At 44.2% G+C, this 23,180-nt stretch overlaps 1 protein-coding gene across 1 annotated transcript; it reads right to left on the bottom strand.

Annotated features, from left to right (window-relative positions):
• Positions 1-11,541: 11,541 nt before the first annotated feature.
• On the bottom strand, positions 11,542-22,537 carry PFDN4 (prefoldin subunit 4). Its single transcript, XM_003787708.3, has 4 exons — positions 22,329-22,537; positions 15,791-15,898; positions 14,919-15,059; positions 11,542-11,739 (listed from the first exon to the last, which is right to left on the bottom strand). Exons 1-4 carry the CDS (start codon positions 22,350-22,352, stop codon positions 11,608-11,610), a joined length of 405 nt encoding a protein of 134 aa, XP_003787756.1. The 5' UTR covers positions 22,353-22,537; the 3' UTR covers positions 11,542-11,607.
• Between the last annotated feature and the right edge of the window lie 643 nt (positions 22,538-23,180).

Genomic DNA, 23,180 nt, shown 5'->3' with positions numbered 1-23,180 from the left:
CCCATATTTCAGAGCTTCAGTGGTTCCTTTGATCTTTGTCCCAGCCAAATACAAATCACAATGAGTATTTGCTCTGGCTGTTGACTGGGAAGGAGGCGGACTAGTTAATGTTTCTTGCTAGGCCTTGCACACAGCATCCTCAGTGGCCATTACTCCTTCAGAGTGCAGCCCCAGAAGAGGGGATGGCAAGCTGTATCCCCAACAGGCCAGGCTTCTAGGAAAAGCAGAAACTTACTCAGATAATAAATTTAGCAGCAGCAGGTTTAAAGGTAAACTAGCTGGCTTTCCTTTGTTCCACCTCACTTAGCTTACTTTATTTTCTCCTTTTTCTGAGGGTGTTTTCCCTTACCGAGAATGGGGTCTTCAGTCCCCATTCCACCTGTACACCAGGATCCTTTTAGCTCCAGTATGATTCTAGGAACCCTTGGAGAAGATCAGAAAGCACATTTTAAAGCCACCTGTGATTTCAAACTGGCTCTACCCACTTACCTAAAAAAATAAAATAAAAAAGATTTAAATCTTTCCCTTTTTGTTAACATCACATCTTGTAGCCTTCTGTGTCAAGGAAAATTGTAATGAGGAAAACGCAAGAAGCTGCCATGGACTCTACTTCCTGAACCAAGAGAAAATTTGAGGAAAAGGGAGCTGGAGTGGTGGTAAGAGAGAACGAGAGTTTCCAAAATTTAATTGAAATGGGGAGTTTTATTCGTTTATCTTCAAATGTCAATAAAAAATGGTGCAGGGCTGATGGTTTTCCTGTGATCCCAAATGTAGGTCTGTCTTGAGGTTAATAACCCATTTGCTCTTTGAACTTGTTGGCAGATTCTCTCTGGTGGTATTTAAGTTTCTTTAGATGTTCTCTGGACCCTTATTAAAAAAAAACAAATTGTTTCATCCACTACTGTTTTTCCATCTCCTGAAGGAGCTTCTTACTGCTTTCTTTTTGAGCAATGTTCTAGAAGCTCTTTCCACTCATTTAAAAGACACAAACTAAAAACCGTATTTAAAGAATTCTGTGATGTTATTTATAAAAATTCCTGCCATAATTTATGTACGTTCCCTTTAGGTTAAGGAAAGGTATTCTTCCTTTTGGTTGAAGACAGGGTACACATTATTGTTGAATAATGTCATTTGGTGAAAATTTTAAAGAACAGATGAGATTATCATTTTTACTATTAATTAGAGGGCTTTTCTCAGACTCCACTGATTCCCTCTGATGGTTCTAGCCCCCTGTGAATTGGCTTTGAGTTGGTGATGTGTGAACTGGGGGCTGCAGACATATCTATTCCTCAAAGTCTTAATGTCTATCCCTTAATGTCTTCCAAATCTTTGAATGATCTGGTAACATTTAGAAATTAGGAGATTGCATACAAAAGAAATTCAGATTACTGGGCTTTCCTGAACAATCAGAGAGAGAACCATGGCTGATGGAAGCCAAGAGGCTATTTCCCCCTTTTGCCCGGCACGTCCTTGTCTGTTACCACCATGTCCCTACACCCACATCCTCTAACGACTACAATGAAAGATGACCTAGAAATCCTTCTGCCATAAAAGCTGCATGACTTTATTGTGAGGAAATAACAAGAGCAGGTACAGAGTATAGACCGTGGTGACCAAGAGCGTTCTGCCCCCTCCAAGTGGGGCAGCCAGCACTGACCCTGCCTATGCCCTTCACTGGTCATCAGAGTCATCTGGGTAAAATCCAGGCATCGCATTTCTGGCCTGAACGTGGCTTGGTGCAGGATAAGATTGTCCCATTCATCTTGATGAGGGCCAAAGGCATCAGCTCATTGCGTGGTGGCTTCAGCCATTTTCTTTGCATGGACAGTGGCTTTCCTGCTGGTTTGACAATTTCATCTGTTCTCATACTACTTGGTCCTGAGAGCACTTACACCCCTTCTGGACAGAGCAGTAAGGTGTGTTAATGTCTTTGTGCTGCCTTGGTTGTGTGTTAACAGCAGCTATAAAGCCAACATTAACCCGTATTCTACACTCTCCTACTGTCCCGTGCAGCACACAGCTGCCGTTAAGTACAAAGTGAAAGGGCAATAAGGGCTCTTTTCTTCACTAAACAGCGAATAACAGAGTTGGCCCTCCGATGAACTGAATATTCACAAACATTGAGTGGTATGGAATCCTATTGTGTCCGTGCTTTCGCAGATGCTATGGAGGTCATTCCATCTACACTAGCTGAAAATGCTGGTCTGAATCCCATTGCTACAGTAACAGAACTAAGAAACCGGCATGCCCAAGGAGAAAAAACTACAGGCATTAATGTCCGAAAGGGTGGCATTTCCAACATTTTGGAAGAGCTATTTGTCCAGCCTCTGTTGGTTTCAGTCAGCGCTTTGACCCTAGCAACTGAAACTGCTCGGAGCATTCTGCAAATTGATGATGTGGTCAACACACGATAATCTGGATAACTGGTTCACTGGCACCAATATGGCCATAGTTCTTCAGCTAGAGTGGAAGATGATTGCCTTGGTGGTCCTTGCTGTTTAGAAGATTGTTTCCTCTATCAATTCCCAAGCTTTTGGTCTTCCAGTTGTAATTTGTTTGAAATCGTATTAAAACAATTCAATAAAAATGTTAAAAAAAAAAAAAAGTGAAAGGGCCCTGTGGCATCCTGCTTGCTCAGTGTGATTCTTCCCTCTCCTGCGTCTCTGTGTTTGTTTGCTTAAAGACCTCCATCAAAGGTTACAAACACCAGTTACTAGCTTAGAGCTGTTCAAATCCCATGCACAAATAGCATCTAGGTTGTTCAAGGAAGTTTTTTTTTTTCCAATGCTTTTTCAAAGGACTTCTAGAATAGTTCCAACGTTAAGCAAATAGGTAATTTGAAACTTTCAAGCAAACATATATTCTAGGCCATGGTTGGTGCTATCAGTCTTCATACACGTAGATTGGCTCCACTAGATTACTGTTTAAATTGAGACTAGAATGGTGTATTTTGTAAGCCTGAAAGCCTGATTTATTATTTACATCAAGGCCTATTTAAATTCTAGGATCTTGTAGCATTTCATCAGTGGTTTTTCCCCAAACCCATTCCACATCAGACAAAATCACGCAAAACATCATTTCCACAAATTGCAGTCTCCTTTCTTTTCCTTTTTCCTGGGTTGTTTTATGGTTTTTCATTAAATCAAACGCTCCTTGCTGTCATCTGAACTCAAATGACATTGCTGGCCGATGGCTAAATCTTTATCTGTGCCAATTTTGACCAAGAACAAGAGAAGTAAAATCTCTTCTTATCAACAAAGAATTCTGTCTTCAGTCGTGGTTTTCAACTGCCGTTTCCTCCCACTCCTCAAAGGAAAGCCCCCTCCCAGCCTGGCACCTAACAGTCCCCCATTGAGCCAGGACCCGCTTCTCTCACGCAGACATGGTGAGCAGAATGGCCAGAGCCCATGGAAATGTCTAGTTTCTTTTAAAAATCAGGAAAAAAAAAATGAAATAATCCAACCTGGGTTATATCGGTCTTCATACCAAGGCAGTCCTAAAATACACTTTTTAATATTTGTCTTATGAAGGAAGGAGCTCAGAAAAGCAAAAACGCTCAAACTCAGCCGAGGGTACTGTATTCAGGGTCACCATGTGAATCACTTTGAACCAATCCAGGCGGAGACAGAATTCACCATCAAAACTGCACAAAGGCATATGTCTCTTAGCCCTACGGCCTTGAGCAATCTCATTGAGCCTTCATTTTTTTCATAGAACTAATCACAACAGACAATACTTGCTAAGTACTCACTATGTCTCAGGTCTTGTGGCTAATGCTTAGCACAGGTCAGCCATCCTTTGGCAAAGCAACCCCAGGAGATGAGCCTCGCACAGCAGAATCAGCAGTTACTCTCGGTAATTGTTTGCGATCGCACAGCACAGCGCTGGAAGGGGCACATCTTTGTACCCACCAGCACTGTAGGAAGAGCCTTAGTTTCTTCATCTGAAGAAATAGAGCTAATGAAAGAATCAATTGTCGAAATGTTTGGGGAGGGTGACTTAGCTAAGGCATGGCAAACGCCCTGCTTTTCTGGTCCCAACATACCTGGGCTGTGGTGCCTGGGATTTTGTAAATGCCCCATCAATGGTGGTCATTATTATCCTTCCTTGAGGGGGAGTTTTCCCTGCTCTTACCTGTTTCTAAACTTTTTTTTTTTTTTTTTTTTGGTAATTTTTGGCTGGGGCTGGGTTTGAACCCATCACCTCCAGCATATGGTGCCAGCACCCTACTCCTTTGAGGCACAGGCACCACCTAGTTTCTAAACTTCTTGTAAAGAGAATCACACAGACTATGAGATTAGAGTCTGGCTTCCTTCACTCAGCCTCAGGGCTGGGAGTCATTTATTTTCCCCTATGTTAATAGCAAGTTGTCTTTTATTGCTACACATCATGGAATCGCGGGAACAGACCACCGTTTATATATCCATTCTTCTGCTGATGGACATGGAATTATTTCCAGATTTTGACTGTTAAGAATAAAGCTAATATTCTCCTGTTTTCCATGGTTTCACTTTCTGAGCTTTTAGTACAGGACAATAAGGTATTTTTGTTTTCTTTTAAGCAACTGAGAAAGAGAAAGAGGTCACACTCCTACGTTCGTAATTATTACTAGTTATTTTTGTTAGGCTCACGGTGACACAGGTCATCAAGGCTAATTCCTACTATTTTAAGAGAAATTCTGAGTTGTTCCCTATAGGCCGTCCTTGAATCTGGGAGGACTGCTAGAAGCTTCTACACTTGTATGTCAGTCTTGCAGTAAAGGTTGGGGACACAGATCGGAAGCCCCACTGTGTGAGCGTGAGTCTCAGGTCTTCTAGGGAGGGACCATGGAGTGTTGGTCTGGGCCTCTGTTTTCTAATCTGTAAAATGGAGACGATCAGAATAGAATCTGGTACCTTATGTCACTGAAAGGACTAAGTTAATTTCTGTGAGGTGCTTAGCAGTGCCTGACATGGTAGTAAGTAGACTATGGATACTGGCTGTTACTATGAGACTCTTACTGAATTATTTCCACTGGATTCAGGTCACCTGTTCAAGTGTCACAAGAACCGGCCTTGCGACTTTTATTCTTGCATTTGCTCTGAAATAATTGTTGAAGTTAGCATCTATTACAACACTCAAGGTCAGCGTTCAATGGGGATTTTTTTTTTTTGAAAATTTAACTCTCTGAACAATGGTTTTATCTCCTGATGCTCTGATGTACACCCCTCTTTCTAATTCAGTATCACTCATCAGTTCTCTTTCTTTGTCTTAACTACACAGAAGCTTGGAGCACGTTAACCAGATGTGTGGACTCCGGGGCCAATTTATTTGTTTTTTCTTTTTTTATTCAACTCGTTTTCATCCTTTTTCCTATTCTGTGAAAGTTATATTTATATTTTCATATATATATACACAGTGCACATGTATTTGTGCATCTGTAAGAAGCTACTCAGAATTCTTTTGAATAAGTTAAAGAACACAAATAAAATCAGCAAACAGCATAAATTGCAGAAGTACAGTTTGTGCATTTTTACATTTGGTAAGTAAGCTGTAAGACTTGAGGCAAATGGGTTAAGCTCACTGAACCTTTCTCTACTTCCGTACAATGAAGGATCTTAATAGAATCGACTTTGAAGGATCCCCTGAGAAAGGAAGAAATATGTAGAAAGAATTCAGAACAGTGGAAGCACTTAATTAGCGCTCAGTTCCAGTCGTGGGTGTCACGGTCATTAAAATATTCTCGGAAATGGGAATAGAGGTCCAACTGGAAAACCAGCTACCAGGCAACACCTACACACAAGTAATCTTCTGTACCCAATTTCTAAATCAATTATGAAATTTTTGATTGTTGTTCATTTTCTACCTTTAAAAAATAGAGTCAGAATGTTCCATTTTGCATCAAACAACAGAAAAATGCAATGAGTTGCAGGTAAATATCAGTAACAATCTCACGGCATGCCCATTTTTCCACATTTATATTTGTGTCTACACTAACAGAACTTTATAAAACTTGTTACTGTGAATGGTTTAATTCCCGTAAAATAATCCATAGCAATCAGATTGAATACAAATAACCCATCACCCAGACCAAGACAGACAACATCAAGATTATTAAAAACTTATTTTTGCTGGTTTCAACCATTATCTTCTTCTTCCTCTAGAGTGAATCACTATGCTGAATTTTTTCCTGTCATGTATGCCTCAAGGAAGAGTTTTTGCCAAATGTTCAGATGATTCTGTGGTTTTCTGGGTGGTCTGTACAAGCCGCCCGCCTCCCTCCGCCTCCGGACTCTTCCTCTGTTACGTCCCAGCCATCACTTTTCGTCCCTCCATTCCTTCATCTCCTTTTCCCTGGCTCCTTCTCACCCACTTTGTACTCCCATATGTCACCTAATCCAAAAAAACAAACAAAAAAAAAAAACCCAGAACTAACAAAACAGGCACCTCCCATGTGGATGCAGTGGGATTAAGCCACGGTGTACCTCTTTCCCCCACTGTCAACTTCCTCACTGTTCACTTGTGGCTCTAAATCTCCCGTCACCTACTGCTTAATCTTTTATAATCCATTTACTGCCGGCAACCAGGATGCCTCTAGCTACTCTTGACCCCTGAGCTGGATGGGTCACCTTCTCCGGTGTCACCATCTGTGAGAAGAGTCCTCAAGTGGTGTCCAGTCTCTCCCTCATACGGCCCCCAAGAGGACTGAGTGATGGTAGCTGAGTCAGAGTCACCTGGACGGCAGGTCAGAACACTGGACTCTGCCTAGAGTTTCTGTGAAGCAGTTTTTGAAGGCAATGTCCACTGTACAGCTCCACATCACTGCCCAATGGGGGGATTTTTCTTTCAAAGTTTAGTCTTATGAAAAGCTTGCCATTATGAACGTGTGGGCTCAGGTGTGGGGGGACTCAAATATGTGGGGGGCTCAGGTGTGGGTAGCTCAGGTATGAAAGGTCTCAGGTATGGGTAGCTCAGGTGTGAGGAGGCTCAGGTGTGGGTTGCTCAGGTATTCAGGTATGGGTAGCTCAGGTGTGAAGGGGCTCAGGTATGGATAGCTCAGTTATGGGTGGCTCAGGGGTGAGGTGGCTCAGGTATGGGTGACTCAAGGGTGAGGGGGCCCAGGTGTGAGGGGGCTCAGGTGTGAGGGGGCTCAGGTGTGAAGGGTCTCAGGTATGGGTAGCTCAGGTGTGAAGGGGCTCAGGTATGGATAGCTCAGTTATGGGTGGCTCAAGGGTGAGGGGGCTCAGGTGTGAGGGGGCTCAGGTATGAAGGGTCTCAGGTATGGGCGGCTTAGATGTGAGGGGGCTAAGGTGTGGGTAGCTCAGGTATGGATGGCTCAGGTGTGAGGGAGCTTGTGAGGGGGCCCCGGGGTGACAGGGGTCAGGCATGTGTGGAGCCCCCTTTTTTGAAGGAAATTAAGAACCTCTTGGTCATCAGAAGCTCTATCACCTCAGCTCTCAGTGGCCACTGTAACACTCAACATCCCACGTTCACTGTCCCATGTTCAAGCCTCTGTCCTGGCTGTCAGGACTCCGCAGCCCGTGGATCTCCCCTCCCATCACAGCTTCTGTCTCCTCTGCCCTTTCTTCCTCCTCCCACTGGCACTTTTCCTGTTTTCTTTTCCTTCCTGACAGGGCACACGTAGCCCATGGCCCAGCAACTTTGGCACAACCCAGAGGCTTGTTGGAAATGCTGACCTCAGGCCCCAGCCCAAACTGAGCCAGAATCTGCATTTTAGCCCAAACCCAGGTGATTTTGACCTACCTTAGGTGTTAAGGACTTCTCTAGAATGAAATGGTTCTCAGATCCCTCCCCTAGTCCCCAGGCCTCGAGCTTCAACAAGCCTTTCCAAAAGCCAATGATGCTACATCGCCACGTGGACGATGCCCAATCAGCTCCAAGGGCCACGAGCCCAGCTCCCTCACTGCTCTCCCCTCCCCTTCCTCAGCCCTGCTCCCTGCCCCAGCTGCAAACCCAGGCTTCTTACTTTCCTGCCTTTGTTAATAGCACCAGAGGGCACCCAGGGGTCACAATGCCACACACAGATGGCACCAGGCAGGTGTTATAAAGGCAGGTAGAGGGCTGGGTGGGGGCTGGGTGAGCTGGAACCGCCGGCTTGGTCTAAGAAGTGAGCCACTAAACACTGTCATTTGTAAATACGGTTTCAATGTTGCCAAACTGAATTTTTATGTGAAGTTTCTGGATCTTATTGTGGCAACAAATTCAATTTTTTTTGTTAAACTATGAGAGCCAAAGCAAACCCGTCACAGACTGCACGTGGCCTGTGCCCCAAACCAAGTTATCTTTGGCTTTCTCCTCCCTCCACCTTTGTTCCTCCAACCGCTGCCAAGACTTAGTTCACCTGCTCACTAAGGCCCAGGCTCTCGTTCTTCCGCCGACTGACTGCATCAGAGAAGGTACATAAGTTCTGGTATTCCTCCATCTTTTTTGTAGTAACATCTACCCAATAATTGCCAAATTACTTTAAAATATTGCTTCAAAACCTTTTAGAAACGCCCTGGACTCCAGCTGTCAAACCCCCATTGTCACAAATGGTATTTCCTTCCCCTCACTCCTTCCCTAGTCCTGCTGTTGACCAGAGTTCTCAGGCTTAAAGAAGGCTCGTGGTGGTTCTGGAGATGGAAAGAAATGGATAAAGCTGAGAGGCACTGAAAGTCGGCAGCACAGCACAGCTGCCCGTGAGACTTCGGCACAGGACGAGCGAATTACCGCCTGCCTTCTTCCTATCAGGCCAGGGTGACGGAGCAGAAGGCCAGGGTGACAGATCACCTCGTTCATTTGAGTTTGCAAACTGGCAACCTAGGGGTCAAATTCGTTGTACAAATCTTCTGTTTAACATGCATTGCTTAAAAAAAAATGCACAGTCTAAAAATAGTAATTGCACATAAACACCACGATTCTTGTTTAAAAAAAAAAGTTAGTGACATATTCAGATCCAGACTTCTACGTGGCAACTGCTGGCTGCAATGGACACCTTTCCTCTTCGGATGCAGGACACGCCTTTGCCAGTCTTCCCCTTCCTAAGGACGCTGCTATCAGTGAAAATAAAAGGTTATGGGCAATTTAGAAATGAGTTTAAAATGGAAATCAAGTATTTCTGATGCCCTAAAGTTTCACAAGAAACAAGTTAGCAACATTGCACCCCCCATCCCATTCCCAATCATGGTCAGTATTTGGTTTTTGTATTAGGTTTCCTTGGTAATATGCAGGACAAACTTTAAAGCCCCAGACAGTTGCATAATTTGGTTTCTCAGCAAAAGCCCAGATAAGATGTCATTGCTGGCTCGGCGCCTGAGGCTCAAGTGGCTAGGGCACCAGCCACATACACCTAAGGTGGAGGGTTCGAATCCAGCCCAGGCCCACAAAACAATAATGATGGTTGCAACCAAAAAACCGCCGTGCGTTGTGGCGGGCGCCTGTGGTCCCAGCTACTTGGGAGGCGGAGGCAGGAGACTCGCTTGAGCCCAGGAGTTGGAGGTTGCTGTGAGCTATGCCACAGCACTCTACCCAGGGGGACAGCTTGAGGCTCTGTCTCAAAAAAAAAAAAAAAAAAGATTTCATTGCTAAAATGTCTCTAGAAAATCACCCCCTCACACTAGATCCTCCACTGGCCATTCCCATCTGTTTTCCACCACACCTCTGACCTTGCAAAAGGACTCTTACAGACCACCTCTGGACTCTGACTGCGTTCGGCCAATGGGGGGACCAAGATGGAGGGAGAGAGAATGAGGTCAGGGTGCTTAGCGCCCCGGCTCTACCCAGGGAGAATGCAGGTGGGTCACTTCCTCCTCAGATGAAGGGAGCCCTTCCCTGGATTCCAAAGTGAAAAGAACGATTGTTTCCCCTCCTGGCCTTTGAGGGTACAAACAGCTCCTAACACCTACCCTACACCGCTGTACTATTGGCTAAAGAATTATTCTAATTTTAGTTCCTGCTGCAACATGACTGAATTACCTCCTTAATCTCACTCCTCTAACTGAACACTAACCCAGTGCACCAAAAACAAAACAAAACAAAACTCTTTGTTAAGAGTCATTGTCTAGAATTTGAGTATCACTATTTGGGAAGATTTTATACAAATTTAAAATTTTGCCCTTATATCATTAAGAATTTTAGAAATCACATATTCATCTATCTTTAAACTTCAATTAATGTCTTTATAAACTTAGCTAAAAAAGTATTTAATCTTGAAAATTAAAATGTTTTCTCTAAAATTACATGTATTTAATCCTAACCATATTTAATGATGAGCCTTCCATTGGTATTTCGGCACATTAGTGCCATCTGCTGGAAAGTTAATACAATCACATCTTCTAAATCCCAAAATGTATGTTTGGGAGTGAGTACAGGGGTAAGAAATAAGCCTTCCTTTTAAATACCTAGCTGCTCCCCTTCCACATCCTTATCAACATAAAGCCTGATTAATTACTAAGTACCCGTGCGTCTGACCTTTCTTCTCTGCTGCGCCCTGGAAGAAGAGCTGTCTTGGGCCACACATTAAAACAAAACAGTCCTCACATAATCAGGCTGCAGGTGGGACACCCTTGCGTCAAGTCTAAAACTTGTAATTTTAAAAAGCCCTAAACATTTCTTTCCATACATCTCTGGATTTCTAAAATGTTCTCCTGTGGTTCTGTTCCATGTGTGTACAAAGCTTGAAATGTCTCAACATGTCTGAACACTAGTTGCTTTACCTAAGTCTCTGATAGTGACATATGTGTAAAAGATACGACATACTGTGTGCTGATAGTTCATAACCGCAGTCCCCAACCTCTGGGCTGCAGACTGGCTGGTACCAGTTCATGGCCTGTTAGGAACTGGGCCACACGGCAGGTGAGAAGGTGAAGCGTCATCTGTATTTACAGCTGCTCCTCATCCCTTGGATCTCTGCCTGAGCTCCACCTCCCGTCACATCAGTGGCAGCATTAGATCATCACAGGGGCATGAACCCTACTGCAAACCACCCACATGAGGGGTGGAGGATGTGGCTCCTTGAGAGAATCTAAGCCTGATGATCTGAGGGGGAGATGTAATCCTGAAACCATCCCCCACCATCTGTGGAAAACCTGTCTTCTGTGAAACCAGTCCCTCGTGCCAAAAAGGCTGGAGATGGCTGGTCCAAACATACACTTCAGTAAAATACATACACCTGTTTTTCAGTCTATAACAAAGTTTTAGCTGTGAAACAGCCAGAGGCAGGACTGCCTGCCTTTCCGCAGGGCTTCCCCATCACTGGACAGCAGTTAACACCAGGAACAGAAATGTGACACAACTGTTACATCTTCTGACATACGAAAACTGCAGCCAATATTCTAAAGAATATGGAAACATAAAAGATTGCTCAACTGATTTTAATAACATGACATAAAGCCCCTAGACTTGACATAATCATTATGCAAAATACACAGATGAATACTGTCTTCTTTTAAAAATATAAAATAAATAAGCAAGACGTGAAAATAGGCAAGTTTCCATTAAATAAATGAAAAGTTTAAAAAAAAGAAAGTTTTCCTTTCCATGTCATTTGAAGAAGGGAAATTATCATTTTAAACAATATTCAAGTTTATTAAACAAATTAACAAATTAGAAAAAAGTATTATAAAATGTTTAACTTTCATCAGCTTCAAGGTTTATATTGCTCCCAAATTTTGCATATAACTGAACTTTCAAATCTGCTAACACCCGCTGAATTGATTCCACTCTGGATTCTAAGGCATCAATTTCTTCTTGCAAATTTTTCTAGAAAAAAAAATAGTTTAAATTAATTCTAGTCAATTGGATGGTTTCTGAGCATCTGTATCTGAAATAATATTTGGGAAGAATTTTAGGTCAAGAACTTTCTGAACTTGGATAGGCAGCTAAATAACACTGCTAATTAGATCTCAATCAAAAAGCTGAATGTGGGCATTTTTAATTGATGGCCTATATTTACTTATCACAGAATAAATCAAGTTTGTTTTCTCAGTTTCTGCTGACCTGAAAATATAACAGCTAAGAGAAAGTTAATTTCTAAATTACCATATCCTAATAAAAAAAGAACCAAATACAAAGACTTCAATCAACAGTTTACCACGAGCCTGCCTGGCTTCTAACAGTTTCTTCCAACTTTCCACAAAATAGATAAGAACCTAGAGGAAATGATAAAAACTCGCACCACCACCGATGATTAAGAATAACTAGGGTCCAAGTCTGGCAGGTATTTTCACCACCTTTGAAGTCTCTGGAGCTATCCTTTGGAAGAGAGCAGGGCTGAGTAACCCCCCCTTATAAGACAGAGACGTTTTGCCCAATGAAATGTCAGGTCTTTAAGTATCGGAGGTGACTGATACATTAACTATTTTGACTTAATTATTCCATATTGCAGTCCTAAATTATAACATCACTTTTTCATCCCATAAATTTACACAATTATAAATTGTCAATTTATAATTTTAAAAAATTATGTAATTCCCAAGAACATTTCTTTCTACCTACCTATCTATAGATACATACTTAGCCTCTCCAATTCTGAAACCAGCATCCTAATGCTTTCCTCATTAATAAATTAAATAAAAAATTTTAATATATATGTTTTATTTAAAAAAAGTCAGAAGTTCTTGCTAGCTAGGATCAAAACAAGGAGTTTTTTCTTATGACTAAGAAAATATGAAATCATACAAATGGCACACCTACTAACATTACAAACTAAAGAATACCCGGTATTAGCAACATCATTCTTTTAGAGACCTGGCCAGGGGTTCTCAAAGTGTGGCTCCCAGACTAGTATCTGGCAAAATCACCAGGGGACCTGTGACAACAATGACCCTGGGGCACCATACCAGGCCTTCAGAATTAGAAATTCTCTGTAATTTTAACAAGGCTTGTGGGTGCTTCTGATTTTGATAGATGCCAAAAATTTGAGAATGGCTGTTATAAAACAGAAAAGAGAAATAGATAACAAAAAGGAAATAAATTTCTATGCCTAGAAAACCTAATAAGTAAAATAAAATACTAGAAAATTATTTTTAAATCACAAATCTAATCATCTCACTTTTTTCTTAAAAGCCCTGAAATGCTATTCTTTGCTCTAGAAGTGGGCAAACCATATGGCCCAGGGTTCAGGCCCTGTAGCCTGTTATGTTGGAAAGAGCCCATGCAAATTCACTCCCACATCTTGCTTTCAAGGTAATTGCGGTAGAGAAATGTGGTCCACAAAACCTAACATATTTATCTTCTGGCCTTTCACAGAAAGTTTTCTGACCCTTGCTAAGCACAATTCATTTAACTCAGTTAACAGGGATCTGCCACATCTGGCCACAATTTTAGATACTCCCAGATCTCCAGCAAAGAAAACTTTCCACCATGATGGTTCTCTGACCATTCATAGTGCTGCTTCCAACCAGAACAGCTGCACCTCCCCTCTGGGTGATACCTATTTAATCTTCACGTGTCCCAGCACTTTCTGAAGGAGTCAGTCCCTGACCCTTGATGCCCTGACGAGTAGAGACTCCCCTGCCATATGTTCTTAAAGCACCTCTATTCCCCATATCACCTCCCACTCATCCATTTGATGTGTTTAATTTTCTTTCTCTCCACCTAGACTATACACCCCATGCAGGCAGGTACAAGGCCTGTCTATCAACATAAGAAAGGAAGACACAGGATGTTTCTGCATGAAGACCAAGGAGTCTTCCCAAGGTTTACTAACTATTTAACTCATGGGAAGTTTTGCTTCTATGACCTTTCAAGAAGAGAGGGCAGTCATATTAAGTAATATTTAAGTTAAATACGCAAAAGTATTAAGCAACATTAAAGTGCCATCATAAACAATGTGACTGCCCTGCTCACATACAGTTGGAGGACAGGTGAACTGCACAGGAATTCTAGACCATGTATCACAATGTCTCAAATACTGCCAACCACTACATACTCTCACGGGCAGTTACACTTCTCCCACTATGTCCTTAAAACAATCTTCTAGGCTCTGCGCCTATAGCTCAACCGGCTGAGGCGCCAGCCACGTACACCTAAGGTGGCAGGTTCGAATCCCCAGCCCGGACCGCCAAACAACAATGACGGCTGCAACCAAAAAAAAAATAGCCGGGCGTTGTGGCGGGCGCCTGTAGTCCCAGCTACTTGGGAGGCAGAGGCAGGAGACTCGCTTGAGCCCAGGAGTTGGAGGTTGCTGTGAGCTGTAATGCCATGACACTCTACCCAGGGGGACAGCTTGAAGCTCTGTCTCAAAAAAAAAAAAAAACAAAAAAAAAAACAATCTTCTAAATGTGAACAAAGACTTATGTGTAAGAATGCTCACTGCAACATTTTACTCTCCCAAAATCCTGGAAACAGATATTAACAATAGGAGCACAGCTGGCCAAATCCAAGCCCATCACCAGCATATAAAACAGTTGTAAAAAATGGTTTTTTAGAGCAGGTTCCCAGTGAGCGTCTGCTGGACAAATACACAGGAAACAGAACAAGAAAAGACTCCTAGTAGAACCTTAATTACCAAAGTGTAGAGCAAACCTACACATGGGGCGGGGGGAGAACAGAAAAGAAAAACGTGAAACGTTCATCATGAACAGTTATCTCTGCGTAGGGAGATTACAGGGGACTCTTCTTTTCTGCTTTAAAATACTCTAAATACTTTTAGTCTAGAGCAAGGTTCTGAAGACAGGAGCCCACAATCTATATTTATATGTCACTTTGAATAAATCCTGTAATCTCTTTAAGCCTCTATTCTTCATCTCCAAATAGGAAATAACAACAGATCACTGTTAGGATTGAATACAATCCTGCTGGCAAAGCACTGGGAGCTTGCCTGGGACAACACAGCAAACCATTAAATGGGAGCTGGCAGCCAGGAGTTTCCTACATCTATTATTACGCGTTCTTTCTGCTGATTCAAATTCTAATTTAAGAATTAAACTTCAACATACCTTCGCTTCTTCTAACATTTCTTGTGTTTCTTCTTGAGAATGGCTAATGAAAACATCGCCAATTTGATAAGGTATCATTAAACAGTCCTCGTCTGCAAGCATGATGTCATCGCAAGCATCTTCTAAATTTTGGAGCTGTTTCTATAAATAAGAAAGTAAACAGCAATGAAAAGGTATTCGAAATTCTCCAACAGAACTTAAAGCCAACTTTAAATTTGGCAACACCAACTCTGCAAGGGCTCCTTTCACAAAGGTAGTATTACAGTAAAAGAAGACTTTGATTTCTTACATTTTTAGATGACGTTTCATAAGGAAGCCCTTAAAAGCTAACCCGTTGTCCTCTGTGTATTTTCAGATTGATGTAAGTACCCTATAACAGACAGCAGATATCCAAATTTCTTCTATTTTAACAATTTTCCACTTTGTGAATTCTGTCTTCCTACAAAAACAAAGCCAAACCCCAGCCTCCAGTTCACAGCCTTGCTGGAGGACAGAGCCTAAGTAACTCGTGCTGGCGTGGCAGAGCAGAACGCCGCTCAGCATGCCAACAGAGCCTAAGTCATAACTTCAATTCCACCAATGAGATGCACTTGAACTGGACTTCAACTCGGGAGAGTTGCGTGAGAAAAAAGGCTGGGCACAAGGCCTCAGATTTACAGATGCCAGCAGCTCAGTGTCCCTTGGGCCGTGGGGGCAGCTTCCTCCTTGTGGAGCCAACAGCAGTTCCACTGCTAGCTGAGTTCTCTAAGAAGTGTGGTTCTGGGACTTGTTCCTCAAACCTCAGCCTAGACCCAATCACTTGTTAACTGAATTCAGTTTTAAGCAGCTATAACCTAAAGCACTTTGTTTCTTAAACAAGAGGCCACGAATACCTTTTTGACTTCTATTTCTTCCTTCAGCTCTGTGATTCTACTCGTATTCCGTGCAAATTTGTTTATCTTTTGTTGATCTTCGAAAGTAACGTTGACATCTTCTGCAGCCTGAAAAAAGGGTTTTTTGGTAGAATTTTAATGAGGAACTTACAGCTTAGCTTTTTATGTTGCTCTAAAACAGTGGTTCTCAGCCTTCCTAACGCCGTGACCCTTTAATACAGTTCCTGTGGGTTCTGACCCACAGGTTGAGAAGCACTGTGCTAAAACAATAAACTGTTTGTCTTGTTGGAGTCGAGAATTACAAGAGGTGTACGGAACATAAACAAATGCCTTACTTTTTGCTCCACAAGGTTAAGATCTGTTCCTAAGGTGATAACCTTTTCTAATATTCTCCAGAACTCCTAAGCTACAAAAACATTTCAAATATCAATAATGATTAATAAATTCTAAAAAAGGATGGAAAAAAGGGAGCCAACTTTTGGCTGAGAGAAGAATTTCTCAAGTTACAACATTCTTTCGCCAAGATAACCCAGGGAACAAAAAGTTATGTGGCCAAATAATGTTTAATGTTGGTAAATGACACATAGTAGTCTTTTTTTCTTAGGATCAAAGTTGCATGAACTTATTGTGGTGATCAGGAATCTGACAGCATGTGCAGTTTTTAATCCAACAGATATGCTGACTAGGGGTCACTATGCATGAGAGTGGCTACACTCTATTCATGGTAAAAACTGTACTCCTTAATCAGGAAGGTCTAATCTGCTACAAAATGATGAAAATTGAATGCACAACATGATTAAATTTACAAAATTGAAAATAATGTTAAGAGCGCTTATGAAATAATAAAGGAAGAGCTGAACTGGGTGAGAGTTTACCACGTGCCCAGAACTTTCTAAGCGCTTTACCATCTCTTACCCTATGATCGCTGCTGGTAAGCAGGTTCGCCAGGGCCACTACTTACAGACGAAGAACTGGGGCACAGACAGTTTACACTTGCCCAGCGCCCCAAGCCAGTAAGCGCTGGGACCCGATTTCAACCCAGGCAGTTAGGTTCCAGAGACCACAGACGATCCATGAGTTCTCAGAAGCTGAATGCAAGTCTGTCTACATGGGACTGTGTGTCTCTGTGTGTGCGCAGGTACACGCATTTTGAAGATGGAAGAAATCTGCATTTGTATATTTTAAAAATGTAAATACCAAGCCCTCACTAAAACTTCCCCTCATTTTTTTTTTTTTTTTGAGATATCTATGTCACCTTCGGTAGAGTGCGTGGCGTCATAGCTCACAGCAACCTTTTGGGCTTAAGTGATTCTCTTGCCTCAGCCTCCCAAGTAGCTGGGGCTACAGGCACCCTCCACAACACCCGGTTATTTTTTGGTTGTGGTTGTAATTGCTGTTTGGCAGGTCCAGGCTGGGTTTGAACCCGCCAGTCCCAGTGCATGTGGCCGATGCCTTAACCACTGAGCTACAGGCACAAGCCGGCTTCCCCTCATTTGTAAGCTAGGACAAGAATACTTGAAACAGTTTAAAGGAGCAAAGGTGTATGTATATAAAAGTAGTCCTGGCTGGGCGTCCATAGCTCAGTGGTTAGGGCACTGGCCATGTACACCAGGGCTGGTGGGTTCGAACCTGGCCTGGGCCTGCTAAACAAACAAACAACAACAAATAGCCGGGCACTGTGGTGGGCTACTGTAGTCCCACCTACTAGGGAGGCTGAGGCAAGAATATCACTTGAGCCAAGAGTTTGAGGCTACTGTGAGCTGTGACGCCAGGCACTCTACCAAGGGCAAACATAGTGAGACTATCTCAAAATAAAGAAAGAAAGAAAGTAGTGCTTATTGGGGGAGTATTTTTAGCTCTTCTGCAATAATAGTAATGGGTTTGCAATACCACACTCCAGCCTGTACCTGGTCTCCTGTGACCAATGACATAAGCTACGTGGCCTTTCATTTCTCAGAGGTGGAAAGGCGACTTTCGGTGTCAAGCAATAAAGAGCTCAGTTTAGACTATGGGGGCAGACACCGAGAATGCGGCCCCGCGCTGCGCCAGGCTCTCATCCCAATGAACAATTTCACTCACATTGCGTCCATCCTCCAAGACCGAGAGGACAGTTCGGAAAAATCCCTTTCTGTCATGCTAGGTACAGGTTTCAGTATTTAGCCCTGAGCATAATTTTTATGACCATGAAAGTTAGCAAACACTGAGCTACACTAAAGAAAAATAAAACAAAAAATGAAAGTCTATACACAGATAATCTTGGCCTTCAAGTCACTCTGCCCACTGTGAGAGCTATCAATTCCCTAAGGAGAGACAAGAGAATTCTAAAGCGTTCCTCCTTGGCCGAAGCGCTTATGCCATTTTATTTAAATGCCAAGCCCCTCTTCCCCCTCATAGGTATTTATAGCCTGACTGTCCCAGTGAGGGTTTGGCAGGGTGGCTCACGTGGCAGCACCTGCCTCACACATACCTGAGGGCTTCTGAATTTCAATCAGACTCAAATTGAGTTTCTGAAAAGTGGCAGAGAGAATTTAGCTGCGTGCTTCCTATCTTTCCAAAGCAGGCATTTCCTGTTGCAGCCACCGGCACACTCATCCCGGGTGCCCAGTTCCTTCCAGTGGTTTCCACAGGGGGTGAAGGGCAAACGTTGGTGAATCAAATGTGAGCTGGCTGCTCAGAGCGGAAAGCACACCAGCACCTGCCATGACCGACCACAGCGGCCTGTTTTACTCTCACTGTTCTGGAACCCTCCCTGTATTTCTTGAAGCTGCATTTTGGCAAGGAAGGAGTAATTCTTAACTGGAATCACTGGACCTTTGGAGGTTGATTTACTGGGAGACTGTATGTAAAATGGTATGTGCAGTACACACAGTCTTCTGGAAGGGTCTTTGTAGCTTTCATCAGATTCCCTCAAAGGGATCCATAACCCTAAAAGGTTAAAAGCAGCTGGGTAGAGTTTAACCACCGCTCACAAAGTCACAAGAGTGCACAGAGTGGTGCAGGGACAGAATGGATTCCAATCCAAACCACCAAGAACCTGGGCAAATTACTCAATTCTCTGGAACCACCTCAGGTTTATGAACTGTAGAGAAGCCAGTTCCTACCTTACCTGGTGATAAAAACAAGTACCAAGGCCGGGCACAGTGGCTCACACCGGTAATCCCAGCACTCCGGGAGGCCGAGGCTGGTGGATCACCTGGGATCAGGAGTTCTAGCCCAGCCTCAGCAAAGTGAGACCCCATCTCTACTAAAAATAGAAAAACTAGCTGGGTGCTGTGTGGGCACCTATAGTCCCAGCTACTCGGAAGGCTGAGGTAAGAGGATTGCTTAAGCCAAGGAATTTGAGGTTGCTGTGAGCTATGAGCTGGGTCCAGAGCTGGGTCCACAGCACTCTACCCAGGGGTATAGAGTGAGAGTCTGTTTCAAAAAAAAAAAAAAGAAAAGAAAGAAAAGAAAAACAAGTACCCAGCATAAGGCCTGAGGAGGGAATCACCTTTCAGTAAGTGCGAGCTAAGCACTCTATTTCCTGAATATTGTTACCGAAAATCATTACCAAGGGAGAAGACACCCACCAGATCTAGAAGGAAATTCTACTCAGCCTGACAGAAATAAGATTGCTTAAGATTTAAAGTGAAAATTAAAATTCCCTGGGCTCTGACTGTACCTTTTCTTGAGAACTCAAATCAGATGGGATTATAGGAGGAAAATGAACCCTATTCACTCACACCCCCACTGAGTTTGGGCACTACCCACAGACTCGGCAGGGACAGCAGGGTCCCCAGAAGAAAATTCTGGCCAATTTCAATCTGCTTGTATTTTTATCTTTAAAAGATATCCACCTAGTCTCTAGGATATAAAATTTAACTTGTATTTTTATTCACCTTTCGTGCATACGGTCACTCAGTCATCAACTACGTGGTGCCTCCCAGGTGCCGGGCGCTTTGACAAGAGAGCTGCAGCCCCACCCTCAGCAACACCAGCAAACTTAGGTTCCGGTGGAGGGGGAGGCACGAAACAAGATGAGCAAGAGAGACGCGAAATGGTGATAAACGTGATGGTGAAAATAAGATCGTTTGGGGGTTGAACATTTTGGAGACTGGGGAATAAAGAAACCTTCTTTAGACAGAAAGGTCAAAGATAGCTTCTCTGCGGAAAGGACGTTTGGACTTAGGATAACAAACAGAAATCAAACAGAGTGCAGACCCCCTTATGGCCAAGGACAGGTCTCAGAGAGCCGGACTTCAAAGATGAGAGGACGGATTCTTCTCCTCTAAACCACCCAGCAAAGGCCTGGGTAGGAAGGTATGTGTTACAACTGCGAAGTACTCGAGATTGTAAACAATTTACCTTCATCAAATTCCAAGGGCTGCCTGTTATAGTTCATCCCAGTGAGGGCACAAGGTAAAGTATACATGAAAGCTAACCTGTCAGGAACTGCTCATAACACTGGGAACATCTGCAAGAGGTCACTCCAAGTATCATGCAAGTCTTAGCGGTTCCTAAGCTAAAGAAAAAGATCCTTTATGTTCTGGCTACCACCTACCCCTCTACATATTTTTTCCCCATCACGGTTCAACCTCTCCTCCCCTAATTATCTGCCACCTGGCCTTCCTTCCATTAAAAGTACTCAGGAGTTTCTGCACAAGATGCTCCCACTCTCCGAGGCCTCACTCAACTTCCCTGTCCCCTCCTTACAGAATCTCGCAGATCTCAATGTAAATGGCACCTCAGGAAAGCTTTCTCAAAGTAGACCTCAATCTAGCTCTCATTTCACAAGGAAACTTTAGTTTTCTGTGTGACTATTGACTAAATGCTTGCCTCTCTCCCAAAATGTAAGTTCTGTGACTCCATGAGAATAAGGAGGTAAAACTTCATTATTGGTCACCGCTGTTACTGTCACTTAAAAACTAAGCCTGTGCCTATCACATGTGCAAAACGAATTTACTGAATGAATGAAAGGAGGAAAAAAGGTTGGTAATTAGAAATTTTGCAACTGAAGTCCAGGATTCAAATCTTCCCACCATTTCTTCAACATTCACTGCACCTCTCTGCACTTCCATTTCCATTCTGTAAAATGGGAGGGAACCACAACTCACACCATCCATAGAACCAAAGGCCACACTAACAACAGAGAACCCAACCTAACAAAATAGAGGGGAAAAGACTCACAAAGGTTCGTACTCACTGAATCACCATGGCCCTGGACCCTACTCTGATACTCAGTAAGAATTTGTGGGTGACAAGTTAATAGGCTGAGCAATTTATCCTGAGTTGACTGGGGCTTTCCAATTTTAGCATTCCCTCAATCTCACACATACCAGAACCGGCAGGTCACCCTACTCCTACTCTGTGACCATGTGGTACTGAACAGGAGGTGAGCAAAGCAAGTTCCCACGTGCTGTCAGAAGTGGAATGACAGGAAACGTGCACAAAACTCGGAATGCAAATTCCTCAGCCAGGAGATTCTCAATAAGAGAAGCCCTCGACCTAAAAAGCTTAAGCTTCTGTGTTTCAGTTTTCTCACCTGTTAGCTAAGAATTAAAAACAGTATCTCCCCCAAAAGAAGTAAAAAATAAGTAATACATGCAACGCGCTGAGAACTGTCCCTAACACACAGTAAAGCCCCCCAAATAATTATGAGCTGCTATTTCCTTCCTCATGCCCACTTTATTTTTCCTCTACCCAGACAGCTCTAAGCATCTGGACGTATTGGATTATAAACCACAGATGAAATTTAGCTTGCTTAGTTGTTAAAAAGGCGGGCTTTGGGAAAAAACAAAACGTGAGTTTGAACTCCAGCTCTGCTTCTTATTTGGAGCTACTAAGCACTCTGGGCCTGAGTTTCTGCATTTGCAAAGTGGCGAGAAACCCGTGTAATTGCTGAGTTGTTGGGAAGATAATAGATAAAGTTAAACAGGCGGCTGCTGGACCCTGGGACACCGTCCCTCCTCAATACAAACTGGCTTTAGCCTGGAGGACGCAGGGACATCGAGAATGGGCATGGGCGGCTGCAGGCTGGACACAGGGGCTCTAGGGCCTGATAATCCCAGCATGGAGGGACGTGCCCGGCTCCTTAGGAGCTGCGGGGCCGAGGGCACGTCACTCCAGCTCCCCGAGCCTCGGCTTCCCCCCCTGTAAGCGACGCTACTAGTAGCACCTGCCCGTGGGCTTGCGTGGGCTTCGCCAGGTAGAGCGCCAAACCCTAAAGGCCAACCGCAGTCAATGGGACCTTCGGATTCCCACACCCCCAACGGCAAAGCCTGGGCCGTGAGGTCCCCAGGCTCCACAGGGGGTCCTCAGTCCCCGACGGGCGCCCGGAGCCCCCCAAGGGTCCCAGCCCGGCCGCCCGGGTGCCTGAGAAAACGCTCAGGGGGCCCGGCGCGGGCCGGCCTCGCCGCGCGGCCGCTCTCAGGACCGGGGGCCTCCGCCCCGGACCCCACACCGGGCTTCGGGGCTGGCACCCCCAGCATCCCGCAGCCAGCCCCCCGCGGCAGACCCGCGGCCGCCGCCCAAGCAGCCGCACCCCGAGCGCCCCGCTCACCGCCTTCTTCATGGTGGCCGCCATCTTGGGACTGGACTACGGCGCGAGGCGGGGAGGGCCGCGCGGGCGCGTCTGTCCCTGGTGCCGTCTCTCCTCCCCGGTGGCCCAGGAGTCGCTCCCAAAATACACCACCGTCTCCACTTTCCCTCCTATTGGACCTTTGAGCGATGATTCCTGACGGCGAAGGCTCAGAGAGGAAAAGTAACCTGGAAGGACTTGGTACAAGCCAGTTAAAGAGACAGGCCGCCCATGTGAGCCGACGTAAACAGGGGGGTGTGGTCAATGGCCGCAGGCCCCAGCAGGGGGCGCGCGCGGCTCGCTGCGCCGCGGGGCAAGGACCCGGGGGGCGGGAAGGGGTGAAGCTCAGCCCCCCAAATAACATTCATGGAGAAACTGAGCTACCTTAAAAAGAGCTAGGAGCTCACGGCGTGGGCGCACAGGGTGTGAGATTTACGCGTCCTGCTAATTCAGATGGTGTTAAGGAGCTATGATATTGATTAGTTTATTCAACAGTGTTATGGAACAATTACTGTGCTCTCTGACACAACTCGCAATTCCTAATTTTTTTTCTTTTTTGCTTCAGGACCCCTTTCCACCCTTAAAAATCATGAAGGACCCCAGAGAACTTCTGTTTATGTAGTTTAGATTTGTCCATATTTACTGCATTACACGTGAAAGCAATTTTTAAATGTAAGAACCCATTCCATTGTAATAAAAATACCGTTTTGGCTCGGCGCCAGTGGCTCAAGTGGCTAAGGCGCCAGCCACATACACCTAGGGTGGCGGGTTCGAATCCAGCCCTGGCCCGCCAAAACAACAATGACGGCTGCAACTAAAGAATAGCTGGGTGGG

This window comes from Otolemur garnettii, unplaced genomic scaffold, assembly GCF_000181295.1.
Source record: "Otolemur garnettii isolate 467f Iridium unplaced genomic scaffold, OtoGar3 scaffold00023, whole genome shotgun sequence".
Taxonomy (NCBI): Eukaryota; Metazoa; Chordata; class Mammalia; order Primates; family Galagidae; genus Otolemur; species Otolemur garnettii.
Note: the sequence above shows the minus strand (reverse complement) of the source record. Positions and strands in the feature narration are given on the sequence as shown.